The 15,474-nt window shown below is 31.3% G+C and overlaps 1 protein-coding gene across 1 annotated transcript; it reads right to left on the reverse strand.

The window, feature by feature from the left end:
- Window positions 1-1,484: 1,484 nt before the first annotated feature.
- LOC105788550 (transcription factor GTE10) lies at window positions 1,485-7,073 on the reverse strand. The gene is made up of 10 exons (XM_012615495.2): window positions 4,876-7,073; window positions 4,723-4,771; window positions 4,479-4,619; window positions 3,310-3,353; window positions 3,107-3,176; window positions 2,932-3,012; window positions 2,739-2,854; window positions 2,577-2,643; window positions 2,345-2,475; window positions 1,485-2,259 (listed from the first exon to the last, which is right to left on the reverse strand). The coding sequence occupies exons 1-10, from the start codon at window positions 6,196-6,198 to the stop codon at window positions 1,927-1,929; spliced, it is 2,355 nt and encodes a 784-aa protein (XP_012470949.1). The 5' UTR covers window positions 6,199-7,073; the 3' UTR covers window positions 1,485-1,926.
- Window positions 7,074-15,474: the final 8,401 nt, after the last annotated feature.

The following is a 15,474-nucleotide window of genomic DNA, read 5'->3' on the forward strand; positions in this document are numbered from 1 at the left end:
CATATTATTTCTAGGAGGCTTAAATTACGATTTGGTTCTTAAATTATATAAAATTTTCTACTTTAGTATTTAAATTATTTTTGACCCATTTTAATACATATATTATTCCTCCACATAGTTTTTGGTTCAAAAAATTGACAAGGTTAAAGAAATAGATGATAAACCCAATCGATGAGAATGCGCCATGTGATGCACTTTTTTCTATGTCATCAATAATGTGGCCATTGATAGATGACGAGAGTGTTGATCGTTGACCGGTTTAATATATATTGTAAAAAAATAGAATTTTTATTTTTGAATTATTTTTATTTTATAATTTTTTATTTTATATAATTGATGTATAATAAAGTTGGAATTATTTTAATTTAATAAAATTTTAAATTTTTTTATTTTTGTTTTTGAATTTATATATTCATGTGTTTATAATTTTTGTTCTATATATTATAATTTTTTAATTTAATAATTTTTTGATTGATATATATTTGAATATTTATATTTTATATATTGTTTTTGTAATTTTATTTTATATAATGTATATATTATAATTTTTATTTTTGAATTATGTATTAGATATTTTATTTATTTTTAATAGATGTCGTGTAATAATTTTCATGTGTAAAGGAACCTATATATCTCATTCTCATTTATTAAGTGTCCTATATCTTTTTTCAATAACGTATATTTCTACAAAACGTAAAGTTAATTTTAAAACAGGTTTCTTAAAAATTAAAAGAAATTTAGAAAATGCTTTTCAAAATTTTTAAATATTTATTATAAATATATTTCATAAATAAAAATCTTATAAATTTATAAAAAATTTCATATTTTATCTAGAAAATTGTATATACCATATATATATTATAATGATTTTAAAAACTAATACATAATATAGGTTAGATGCAAAATTATAAAATATCTTAAATATATTTTAATTGATAGTTACAATCAAATTTATTTGTTGAATGGGTAAGAAAATTAGTATATAATACCTATTAAATATATAATTTATATAATCACAAGTAATTTTAAGGTATAATGATAAATTTAGTTATCAATATTTACATCTTTTATCAATTTAATTTTTTAATGATGTTAGCGTGGCAACACGTGTGGTTTGACATTATTTATTTTATATATCACATCAATAAATAATTTAAATATATAAAAAATTTATAAAATAAATTTAATATATATGAGTGTAAAATTAAAAACAAACATGAAATACATATTTAAAATTTAATATTTTATTCAACATTTTAACAAAAGTTACGAATTATTTTTAACTAAAAGAATAAACATCAAATCGACTTTTCATCATGCCCATTTTTAAAATTCAAATTTTAATATCTAAAATTCTTTTTTCCATCATAAATTATAATTTCTTTTTTTGGCAAGAGAAGAAAGCATCTAATTGCATAAATGAAGGGATGCCTAAAGTCTGTGACCCTATCTAATCCGTTGATTCAGAAAGGGGAAAAAGAGTCTGCGCTAAACATGAGATGAATAAATTTAATATCTACAAAAAAGATTTTTATAATCCCACTTTAGTACCAAAAAGGCCACAACCTTTAAACAACTATTATAGTACACTTCTCAGCTGATCCCAACTGATGATCAGGAAGTTGATTCTTCTACTTGATTATCCTCAAAAGGAAGAAGATGAACAAAAAAGAAAAAAAGAAAAAAAAAAGACTTTCCTCAAGCACAATCCAAAAGCAAAGTCAATCACAAGATCTGCGAAACAGTAGGCAAATCCATCCATATTATGCCAAATGACCATTCAAAGCTGAAGGATAATGTTTGCTTCTGCAGTTCTTCATTTCTCCCCATGGTTGTGCTCTTGGTGTCAAAGGGAGCGAAATATAGTGATCCATCATCAGAATTTTGCAGAACCCCCATGGTAAACAAGCAAAGGGAGAATAACCATCAATCAATTTCTCCATCCTCCACATCATTTACTGGCTCCTGAGCAGTTTGAGGAGCTGCTTCTGCTTCTTCATCCTTGTCATCTTCAACCTTAATGTATAATCCTAGTTGTTCGAGGGGATTACTTCTTCCCCAGAGATTTCCTTCATCTATATCGTTTGCTGGCTCTGGAGCACTTTGGGGAGGTTCATCTTCTTCATCCTCATCATCTTCCTTCATGTATAATCCTAGCTGTTCAAGGGGATTATTTCTACAGTCTTCTCCATCTGCAAACCGCATTTCTAAATCTTGTATAAATTGACTGTTCTCATTGATATCCACCGTCTTCTCCATCTGCAAAGCAGATTAACTTCTCAGTGGCATTAAGACAACGACACACCACATTGGTTACAAAGAGAAACTGACATATCCAATTTACCTGTAAAAGTGCTTGACGTGCAGCTTCTCTCTCCAGCTCCCTCTTCCTTTTGGCTTCAGCAGCAGCTTCTGCTTCTGCTTTTCTCCTAGCCTCTTCAGCAGCCTTAGCCTCTGCTTGTAATCGCGCTTTTTCTAATAAGGTAAAAGGAAAAAGGATCATAGTTCTTCAGATATTCAGGGGGAAAAAGAATCTACACTTGCAGGAAGCATTCAACAAAAATATGAAGTTTAACCTTCTCTCTGTCGCCTCTCAAGTTCCTCCCTCTCCATCCTCAGTTTCTCAGGATCACCCTTCTCACCCTGTGCTCAATCACGTTAGAAATGAATCAATGGGGCTTTGACCATCTTCCCCATACAGGCATGTAAGAATAACTGAATCAAGCTTCTGTACTAACCTTTTCAAGTGCCTTTTCTCGAGCTTTTAATATGGTGTCAGCAAAACGGTTCCTCAATAAAGCTGCACGATAGAGCTTTTCGGGGGAGACTTGCCTCTCAGATGGAGCACTCTCCTCTATAATATTACAGCATTATGGGTGAGATGATGCCCCAACTGTAACAGTACAGAGCCTTTCTAATAATTATGCTTACCCTCTTGGTGGCATTCTACCTCAATAGCACTAGACTTATCATGAGAGTTTAGCTCAACTTGACCCAACTCATTTAATGACTCTGTATGAGCACAAAAGAATAGGCATATTATATATTGACCCAAAATAGATTTTCCAGAGGCATACATGTGCATAAAAAGAATGGGAAAACTTACGATTTCCAGCATCAGGAACAGCAACACTTCCGTTCTTTGACTCCATATTTGTTCCTGATTCAAAATTTTCCTATCACATAAGGATGGTAAAGATAAATATTAGAATTGTGATGCACTGTGTCTCAAATACACTCACAGCAGACAAGAAATTCGTTTTCAATTTACAAAAACACTTGGAATTTCCAAATTATAAAAAGAGATACCTTTGTAGAACTAAATGGAACAGAAGCCTTAGCAGAATCTGAATCTGAAAAAGAAAAGTACAAAATGAAAATTACAGTATGTTAAGAAACGGCACAAGTTTACATTTGCTGTGAAGCATGTCCCACGTAATCCTCATAACATGTGATTTTATAGCTTGTTTTAGATGGTCCCCAATTTAACTTGCATCACTAACATGAAGTAGAAAGTAGGCAGCGGGCATCAAATCTCAAGCAAAAAAATTAACAAAAATGGTTCTAACTAGAGAAACTCTAAAAATCAGAAAAATGGTGACCATTATTATTCGCATGAAGACCTAAGATAACAAATTGCATAATTGATAGCAAGAGTTTCAGTCAAAAGTTCCACACGGTGAACAAATTATGATAAAGAAAGCTGGCCTGTTACCCAAAAGCTATTCCCGTTTCTCAAAAGCTATTCCCGTTTCTTTCTTTCATCTTGTATCCCCAAGTTTCAGGACTCATCTCCATAGTTTCACCCTATTCTAATTTAAGGGAATCAAGTTATCTAAATACAGCTGAGATAAAATAAGCCAGCCAGCAGAGATGGGTAAGCATGTTACAATGATAGAATATGTTTGCAAATGGGCAGAATTAACTGTTGAAAAAGGATTGATAGATTCAATTCCATCAATGAACATTTTCCACAGAGATATATTTGGGAGTCATCCTCAAAAAGGAAAAAGCCAAAAGCCAAATACCTAAAGATTAAGGTCTAATCTGAGTCCTCTACACGTTAGGATAGATATAAAAAATACACAGAATCGAGTAGAAACCAAACAAAAGCATGGAATAGCACCAAAAAAAACACAACAACAACAACATGGAAACATTTTATCAACCACTCAACAACAATGAAGAGCATCAAAGAATGATCTCAAGCTAGAAAACAACTTGACTTAGACAAACTATGATCTACTAAATTGTGAATAAGCTGAACAAAAATCAGAACTCTTAGTAGAGATAACTTTCACATTGAATTTTTTCCATACATATATTTTCCCATATCCAAAACATATATTTCCTTTAAGTTTTCTTCAATAATAAAGCAGAAACAGCGTGCTCAAACACACAACAATTGCTCGAAGCAAGATCTCTTAAGCATAATAAATAAATAAAGGAAAAGTTCACTACAGTATAATTGTACAAACCACTAGAAGAAGAGCCTGATTCACCACTGGATCCACTGGAACTACTGCATCTGCTATTTCTACGGGTTAACCCCTTCTCTATTGCTACTGGAGGGTAACTGCTACCAACTATATCTACGACCTCATCAACTTGATCATTACCTAACAAGAAAGAGAAGAAATATTAGTTTCTGCCATGATTTGGTTTACTACTACCTTGCTATCTGTAAATAAATCCAAAAATGCACAGAGGTTGGTAAATTACCTTTACACGGCTGCATTGATGAATTGCTAAACCCTGACTCATTAAGAAGCTACAAAAATGGAAAAGACAAAGCAATATCATAAATGCCAATGTTGCATTTTGGATAAAAGAAAAAGAAAGGCACCAAAGGATGAGATAGATGCATAAGGATACCTCCATTTCACAGGATTCAGCTTTTGCCTGGTTTTTCTGCTTCTCCAGCAAATAATCATCCAAAAGTTTACGCAATTTGTACAATGTTTCATGACTTAGAGCATCAATATCGATCTCAATCTCATCCTCACCCATTTGACCATCACAAGAACTCTGCTCTTTAAGAAAGTCAACAATGTTTTCTGGCAATTCTACCAACAAAGACTCTAATTCTGTGCTCAAATTATGCTTCTCCTGATCGGTCATGATCTGTCTGATGGGCTCTGGCTTGACCATAGCATCTTTTGGGTTAATTATTTTCTTTTTCAAAGGTAAAACATTACTATTCGTTTCACCTTCTATAGGTGCAGCTGCTGTTGAAGGCACAGCATCAACATTTTTCGTTACAGGAAGCTTCTTTTCTATAGCTTTCCATCTTACTTCAAAATATTTACTTAGTGTCTTGGCCATGAAGTTGACATCATTTCCAGGTGGGTTATATGTCATTGCATTAGAAAATGTAAGGCGAACATCTGCAGCAAAGTCCAAAGGATTTGAATAGTGCCCTGAAGTTATCCTCTTCTTCACAGTGCCCAAATCCATGGGGTGCTTAATGACAGTAAAATAATCTGGAATGTTCAACTTCACTACGTCAACAGGGCTGTTAAAAACCCAACCAAAATTATGTTGCATCAAACGGTTAAGCAAAGCCTCACATTCCTTCATCAAATGAGCATTTGAATTACTCACTGCCACAGCAGGCTTCAGAGATTCAGAACATCCAGATGGATTCTTTTTTGTGAAGGCTCCATTACGTCCTCCAAAAGGTCGTTTCTTCCCCTGCAAACTCAATTCTTCTACTGACTGATGCACACTCTCTAGTGGAGGCCTCTTCTTCCCATCACTGCAACTCCTGTTATCAGTAGACGGTGATAAAAGAACACTTGTACCAAAAGAACCAACTTTCTTCTGCAGCACCCGAACCTGTTCAAGCTCCATTTTTAGCCTCAATCCCAGATCCTTTCTTTCCCGTCGTGACATCTTAGACAGAGACAATACTTGCATGGGGACACCAAAATTATCATAACCATCGGCATTCAAGCTGATGCATTTCCTTTTCCGTGCACAAGAATCCTCTGACACCGTCATCTCTGTAAAAATCCGTCTAGAACTCCCAAAGCCTTCTGATTCACCCATAGTCTCAACAGCATGCTTGTAATCATGGCTGAAACTAGAAGAATTCCGTCCCTTAGAATGCTTCCTAGACTTCCCCATCAATCTCGAAAATGAACACTTTCCAGATTCCTTCTGTCCTGTGTACTCTATGGGAATAGCTGGTGCCATAAGATTGACTTCCAATGACAGCACATAACAACCACTCCGCTAAGTTCTATAATCTCCCATGGTTGATCATATTGAAACCCAGAATCAAAATGTAAAATTCGATAGGGTAATGACACTCTATTCGCTTGTTATGAGCTCCAATTGCAACAAATGTTAAGTGTATCTACTAATCCTAATTTCTTGAGAAGTTCCAAAATGGGAAGTTCATTAGTCCTCCAAAAGAATTCATACACCAATCCCAAATATTGGTCTTCACATTCGTCAAAGAATGAAATGTTGAATTATAACCCTAATTAAAGAAATCGCAATCGGTGTATAAAAAACAAAACCCAAAATTATGAACTTTTTTCTCTTAAGTTCCCAATCAACGGCACCTCAAGAAAAACTATAACACTTATCTTTCCTTTCCTTGTCGCTCAAAGGAAAAAAACAACAACAAAATTCAGTCATTTTTCCGTCGTATTTCCGACATAATGATTGGTACGAATCCACAGCATGATGAGGATTTGTTTAAAGAAAGAATTATTGAAGAAAATAAGAACGAATCAATACTTACGGGAGAAAAAATTGAAAAATCTACGCTAAGCTCGTTTATGACTTTAGAATCGAGGTTGAAATGGAAAATTTGAAATGTAGCTCAAACCCTAAATCTGTCTCCACATGAATTCTTTTATTTCAAAACCTGGATCTCGCAACAGAGCCACGGATGGATTTTCCCGATTAGAAACCCTAGAGAGAGAAATTGAAAGTTGAAACTCCCCCTTTCCTCTCACTCCTCGACAAATCTTGGCCTCGAAGCGCGAGCAAAATCAGAAAGAAAAAAAAGTTAATAACAAAAAGAGACCGAGAAAGAAAGAGAGAATGTAGTCGTTGATAGGCCAAGGTCTTATTCGCCTCTCAACTTAAAGGCCCAATGGCCTCTTTTCCCGCCGCTATTGAACTCATCTTAGCCTTTGATCTATTCAGTCGGTGTAATCCAACGGGTAGCATTATTATTTCTGATCGACCGTCAGAGTCTAGATCTGACGGCTGTCATTGTTACTATTCAAATCTTTGATGACTTTACTTGAGTTCCCATAATTACAATACGCTCTCGTGTGTTTGAATATAAACTACTCGCTCATTTTATAACAACACGTTTCTAACTGTTTCACTATTTGACAGGTGGAACATTCAAGTTGGCGAGTAAATATTCTCAACAAATTGTCAGAGTTATTAATTGAGAGTGAAGAAAGTACGCCCACCACGTTTCTGCATTGACTTTTCACTGCCCTCTCACGATACTTTATCCACACGTGCTGAATTGGGAGCCTCTAATCCAATTTTAGAATTTTTTTGTCAACTAAATCCTCATCTTATCTAATCTTCTTACATCATGCCACCACACTCACTGGTTGGCGAGAATAACTTAGATAAAAATTTATTTAATAATAATCTAATGATATTTTTATGGAAGCTTAAAAATCATTGTCTTGCGTTGTTTTTTTATTGATTTTTATATAAAAATAGAAATATTTTGTAATAAATTTTTTGTAAAATGTATTTTTAGGGTGAGTTTGGATGGGTGGTGCGTTTATCTGCAGTTAGTGTAAAAACAGCGGTGGCGGTGAGATTAGACACTGTAGCTATACTGTAACGTGAGACAAAAAGTAAATTAAATGCACCGAACCCAATCGCCCATCCAAACCCACCTTTAGTCTTATGAGTTAAACTCAAATGAAATTAATTCAATTAGAGTTTTAGTATATAAAGTTAATTACGAAAACAAATAAAAAAAGATATTTATAAGAATGGATTATTTTGACAATAAAAATTAATGTTGTCAACGTGTCAAACTACGCTACCTATAAAAATAATGTGTTAATATAAATAAATAAATAATATAAAAATAAGGGATGTCACCAACTAAGGGAGTAGCACCCCTTTTTCACCCGTGGCTTTTAACTTGTTTTCTTATTTTTATATTTTAAAGGCATAAAACATTATTTACCTTTCAATTTTATAAAAGAAATTATTTTATCCTTTTATTTAAAATTTTCTTTTCTTTTGTCTAATCACTCTAAAATAGATAGAAAATTTAATATTTTTAATTTTGATGATGTGGCATATCGTAGATTGCTACATGGATGATATATCGACATTTAATTAATTTTTAAAATTTTAAAAATAAAAAAACTAAATTTTCCATGTCATGAAAATTCACATGTATGTCACATAAAGCAAAGTTAACAAACATTAAATTTTACATTCATTTTAAGGTGATTTAACAAAATTTGCAAATTAAAGAGTTAAAAGAAACAAATTAAATAGATAGCTAAAATAATTTTTTTATAAAATTAGGATATCGAATATATCATTATGCCTTTAAAAATATAAAATAAAAGGTGATAGGTGAAATTATAATTAAAATATTTTATTATTATTTTATTTATTTTTATTAAAATGATATTTTTATTCGTGGTATCACTTGACACGTTGATGACACTAACTTGTACCGTTAAAATGATTCATCCTCGTAAATAGTATGATTTCTACTCCATTTTGTAATTAATTTTTTTCAAATTACTAATATAACAAAATCATATATATATATATATAACAATTTACATAGACATTTAAAAAAATCAATGTGTCATTATAATATTGCGACAAGTTACACATATAATCTATTGACTCCCATTGAATTTTAAAAAAATAAATAGATAATATTTGTTTAAAATAATTAATTTACTTAATTAAACATAAATTCAATTAGATAATTTATATATTTGATTTAAATTAAATAATTTTTAGGGTAAACTATTCATAAGGTCACCCAATTATAAAAATTTTCATTTTAGGCACTTAAAAAAAGTTTGTGATTTAGGCACCTACGTACGTAGTTTGATCATTTTGGTCACTCCTACTAAAATCACAAATGGAAATCTGACATGGAATTTTTTTTAAAAAAAATTTGGTTTTCTTCGTAATTAAAGTAAAATCCATGTCATTGTTATTCATTAAAAATTATCATTTTAGTCACCAAAACTTTTAATTTAATTTAACGATGCCCCAAAATTTGACTTAAGCAACGGGGCATCAGGCTCATTCCTAACCTTCAAGTACCAGTGCAGCACCTCACACCCGACCTGGTCACCGGATTCGAATGTGCGGTGTCACATTACGTCGCCAAAGCAACTCAAGCTACTATAACACAAATACATTTTATTCAATCATCAAAATAATTCATATGCATGCATTTATACACTCATTAATTTCATTTCATCACTTTACGGGGTTACACGAGTTACTTTCAAAGTTAGGACTTGAATCCAAACTCAAATGTCAAATTTTAAATTTATATCTAGAGACAAGGGTCTCCATGACTCGAGACAGGTCATAAATTATTTTGGAATTTTTAGCTTTGAAGTTAGCATGTCTCAAGACACTACATGTTGTGTCTCGAGGCAGTGTCCTTTATGTCTCGAGACTAACCAACCTCCCCTGTTTTCCTATTTTTCTTCAATGTTTGAATGCTTAGAGATAAGGGATTCTTGTCTCAAAATCTGAAGCACGGCAAAATATATTTAGCTTCAATGTACTTAAGTCTAGAGACAAAAGTCATTTGTCTCTAGGCCTAGGAACAATTATCTCGAGACTATATAGATATGTCTCGAGACATCAAACTTTTGAATGCAAAAATTAAGTGGAATTTGTTCTAATGGTCTCGAAACATGTTCTTTCTATCTTGAGACTCAGTTACCAAATGGTTAAAATTCTGTACTTTTAAGTATTTAAAGCCTCAACCAAATAGCACGATATGTATTCGTATAGCACTATCACGATATGTATTCGTATAGCACTTAATGTCCCACCTATCAAAATGGACCCTATAGCATGCCAACTATACTCGTGATTCTATCCGACAACATTAATGGGCAAATATCCTAACTATTAATTGTATTTCTTGAACAAGAATATATACATGTATTTAACCAACCAAATGATTACAAATCACATAATCAATTATATATGTACCTTTCAAACATTTCACATTGTTAGATTACCATTTCCAGACATTTAACAAATCAACATATACATATACTTATCTAACGAACTCAAATTATGAGAATACAAACCAGATTAGCTATTTGTTGATGGCTTTGCCTTTCCTTTTTCTTTTCGATGTCCCGAGATTGTCTTTAGCTATGTACGATTAATTTGGATACGAAAAATCCATTAGATATGTAATTCAAACATAGAAACCTGATAATTAAACATGTATGTGCATTATTTGATTTAGTCCTGAATAACGTTATTATTCAAAACACTCATATCTCACAAATCACTCAATAGAATTTAAATCCAATTTAATAAATATAGTACAAGGACCTTTTGCAACTATTATTTATTATCTAACCTCAAAGTTTTATCCCTTACAATTCAGTTATTAATTTTTCATAATTTAACTATATAATCTATACTTAATTCTAAGCTAATTCAACATTCTTGATAACATTACCTAATGAATAACCATAATCTTAAGTATTGTTAGAATGCATGATTTTAACGTCAAAACCCAACTTATTTAAGTTTTCCATTAATGAAACTTCATTCTATATTCACTAATGACACTTTTGGTTTAGTGGAATGGAATAGGGCTGCTATGGAATAGCCATTCTGCGGGGATGAAATAAGGCTATAATGGAATTGAATAGGCGTAACAGTGGTTTGGTTGGATGGAATAGAATGAGTATTGTAATAGTATTCATGCGTTTGGTTGGGAGGAATAGATATGTAATAGCAAAAAAAAAAAACTTAAATGACGAATATGCCCTTTAATATTTTAATTTATTTCTCACATCAATTTAATATTAAAGAATAATATTTTCTATCAAAAGAATAATAATTTGATATAAAATATTTAAATAATATTTATATTAAATTATATTATTTTTTATTTTTATATTAAATTATTTTAAAATATTTAAAATATTTTATTTTATATTTTCGAAATGTGGAAATAATATTTTATATTAAAAGATTTTTTTTTTATTTTCTCCATCTTCTTCATCTTCGTTGGTCCCCACTCTCTCCCAAAATTCATCTTCATCCTCCTTTCCAACTTTTTACTTTGAACTTCATCAATTATTTGTTCAAAAGCCATCTTTATTCAAAATATTTTATTTGTTATATCAAAATAATTTATCAAATAAAGCTTAGTACAACAATAGCCTAGATCTACAAAGCTTCCGTATCAAAATTTCTCTCTCTTTTTTTTTGTTTATTTTGTTTATTAGTATTGTTAAAGCATGCTACTATCAAAATAAAAATATTGTTAAAGAAGTAGCACCAACATAATCCAACCATCATCTCAGCATCTAAATATCATAACAAACCATGGTCGACTTTCAAGAGTCCAATTACAGTAGAAAACTCATTTACACATGTACAAAAAGTGACAATATTAATATGACATACTTCCATGTCATTATATCATCCTGAAATTGCATACAAAAAGTTATAATACTCCACCACCACACCCATTTAAACATTCAAAAAGTAGCAACCTACAATTACATACAAAAAGTTATATTAGTTCACCACCACATACATTTACACATAGACAAAGTGACAACCCTCTATGACATACAAAAAGTTATATTCATCCACCACCACAATCACATCTTTAATGGGTAGAAATAAATTTTCTCACCCATGCTAATCGCATAGAAGGTGGTAAACTTAGGAAAACAACCATTTGCGTTGGATGATTAGGAATTTTGATCAATGCATCAATTCAATCATCATCTGTTAAACCTTTTATTTCACCCAAAGCCAAATGGAGAGTTTGTACCTTTTTTTAAATGATCATTTCTGACTTCTCTTGAATGACCACTTTAAAGGCAATGCTCCTACTTAATTGAAGGCCAGTTGTCCTTTTATTATCCCCCAATAATGTGGCAGAATGAATAAGTGAAGTAGAAGAATTTGGTTCGCTAGCCTCAGAACTCTTTTTCTTCTTCTTTGGAAATGTATAATCAACTTTTTTTGGATTAGACGATTACGATTGTGTAGCCAAGACATTCATCTCATCTAAGGAAGCATCATTTTCGTATTCATTGTCATTTCTTCCTTCTTCAGGATTTCTTTTATTTGTACCATCTTCAGCACATAATTCTTTAAAAATATTAGCAGCTACTTGAGCATATTTCCCTGTGGCTCAATCTTTTACGTATATGGAAGTAAGTTGCTCATAATAAGGGAAACTTCGAGTTCTAAATTGTGCAGCTTCTTTATGGATCTATAAAAAAAGATTTCATAACCATTATATACTATGTGGATATAAGTAAGTTGATACAAGAAAATAAATACAAAAAAAAAAAAATTCTTACACTATATATTAGTATCACACTGCACCTTCAGCAAAAACCATCTGCTTATGCTCATCCTAACTAAAGCCACTATTATCTTTTCCTCTGAGCATACCGTAAATGATTGCCCATTTTTCAATGTCCTAAACCTTGATTCTAGATTAGGTTTAACATTGAGCATTACATGAGGTAAAACTTTTTCCATCATTCTCTCCAATTCAAGTAAATAACTAGCCTTGAATCTCGTATCTGCATTAAAAGTTCCAACATTGTGTAAGTCTATCATACATGAAATCAAAGCAACATCTTCTTCAGGAACTCATTTCCTTTTGGTTCCTCTAGAATTTTGGGAAGAAGTTGCAATTGATTTTGAAAAGTTTGACATACTTTTAAATAAAATTTCACACAACCAATTAATACAAGTCTAGTACAATACAAAATACAATAAAAACAAAATCAAAGATAAATAAAATAACATAAAGTCTTTCAAACAACACTTTCAGCCCCATTAATTTCTAGATGCTTGCCATTCATTGAAAATTTGATTTGCTAGTTCCATCCTCTAATTTGCCCATGCATCAGTTGGATGAATATTGATTATATTAGGTTCAACATCCTCTATCACATTACTATTTAAACCTTCACTCAACGCTGCTTCAATAGGATCAAGACTCATTTCAGTTCGAATAAAATTATGAAGTAAGCAACAAGCAATAATGATTCAATTGTACACCATCACAGGACAAAATGATGGAATCTTAAGTATACCCCATCTAAGTTTTAATAAACCAAAACATCTTTCAATAATGTTACCTACTGATGCATGTTTCATATTGAAAAATTCTTCATGAGTACTTGATTGGTGACTTTGGCGCCATTCATTCAAGTGATATCTTTGTCCTTTAAAAGGAGCAAGAAATCTTTCACAATTTGTGTAACCAACATCAACTAGATGATAATAACCTATATTAAGATAACACTATTTATCAATCTCTTGTTTTCAATAATAGTATGATCTAAAAAAATAATTAAATTTCCTCCATGTATATACTTTACCATAAGTAACTTTTAGTCCATGTATCTTAGTAATGGCATCTCGAAAACTCATCCATCAGCGACAGAACCTTTCCAACCAGGAAGAACATAAACAAATTGCATATCAGGTGTACATACACCTAACATATTTGTTGTTATGTCACCTTTTTGAGTTTGATAACTAGATTTATCAACTGATGGAACCCTAATCTTGATATAAGTTCCATCTAAAGCACCTAAGTAATTCTACGAATAAATTAAAAGGTGAAGTTAAGATACTCTATTGAAATCGAAATCAAGTGAGTTATTTCTAAATAATACATATACCTACTCCAATACCTTGAACCATTTCCACATTGTGTCTGTAGAATTAGCTGAAACTAGCTCTGGCTTTTTAAATAACACATATTGTAAGCGTACCACACCATTTAATACATTGTGAATGATCTACTAATGGTTTCTCTAGACCTATTAAAGTGATGTTTGATAACTCGATTTTATGGTGATGAGCAATAATATGTAAGAACATTGGTACTTGTTCATCTTCAAGCATGTTCCTTGATGACTTCAATCCTCCTAAAGTTTGTAACATTTCACATAATTTTTTAAAAAATAAACCTATTTATCCTAACTTGTTCAATACAGGTCCCGTCACTAGCATAATCAAGTTGCTTCACATAATCTCTTTGAGTATAAAAATCTAAAATTTATTATCTAATCTTTGGTCTATAAGTTTGTAGGCTAGAGACAACATCCAACATAACTACAAACCAACTCACAACTGAACACATTTGCAACCATACTGTCAATGCAAGACCAATTCTTTTATGCCTCTCACATTGTACTATTAAAGGCAAACGAGCCATTACTGTAAGATATTGAAGTGTTACATATCTTCAAACCATAGTATAAATCAATCTCAAAACATAATGCGGTGCATATATCTTCAAAGCACACAACGCAAAGCTAAAAAGGGTCACATTTCTTCAATACTAATCTGGATAACAGTAAAATAAAATCAAAGAATTTAATTGCAAAAGAAGTTACAGTGATTCAATGAATGATTACAAGAGGCTCAGCTGTGGGTGGAGGAAACAATCAAGCAAGCCAAAGAAGAAGAGGAAACAATGCCAAAGAAAAATAAACAATACATATTAAGGATCTTTGTAAAGCAAAAATTAGAAATTACAAATATCTTTGCAAGTAAAAACTTGATATTCATATCTTTATCAAATTTCATTCAACAAAATCAACTATTTGTTTAGCAAATAATAATGTCTTGAAAAATTTCTCATTAAACAAAATTCATATCTTTACAAGTAATAATGTCTTCAATATTGCACAAAATTATATAATGTGCTCTAAGGGCAATTTTTTTTTATAAATATGTTGTGGAAATTGCATGAAATTGCATTTACATGTTGTATTTACGTATTGCTTTTAAAATTTTACTAGGTTGTAGGCTCTTTAATTGTTTAGTTCCATTTATATGTTGTATTTACATGTATGGATTCTTTTCAATTCAATACTTGTATTATTAGATTCGTTATAACTTTTAGAGAATAAAGTGGCTATATTGTCAAATTTGAGGTAGTATAGGACTGAAATTATAATTTGACCAATTTAAAACGTATTAGAAAAGCTTAATACATGCCACTTGTTTAGTCACCATAATTTTATTTTTAGCAATTTAGTCATTATTTTTAGTATTAAATTTATTTTACTAAATTTAGATTCATTACATCATTATTATTTTTAGTTGTATGGCTACTTTTCTTTATGTCAAAATTAGGACATAACCATGAGCATGGAATCTTTTTCAAGTTTCATGGATGTTTAATGGAGTATCTGTTAAGGATATTGCTTAAAATAAAGAAATACAAATACT

This window comes from Gossypium raimondii, chromosome 2, assembly GCF_025698545.1.
Source record: "Gossypium raimondii isolate GPD5lz chromosome 2, ASM2569854v1, whole genome shotgun sequence".
NCBI lineage: Eukaryota > Viridiplantae > Streptophyta > Magnoliopsida > Malvales > Malvaceae > Gossypium > Gossypium raimondii.

Coding starts and splice junctions, on each gene's coding strand:
- LOC105788550 (XM_012615495.2), bottom strand. CDS start 6,198: ATGGCACCAGCTATTCCCATAGAGTACACAGGACAGAAGGAATCTGGA. Junction 3,013..3,106: donor TGTTCCTGATGCTGGAAATC/GTAAGTTTTCCC, acceptor GTGCTCATACAG/AGTCATTAAATGAGTTGGGT. Junction 2,644..2,738: donor GAGAAAAGGCACTTGAAAAG/GTTAGTACAGAA, acceptor GATTGAGCACAG/GGTGAGAAGGGTGATCCTGA.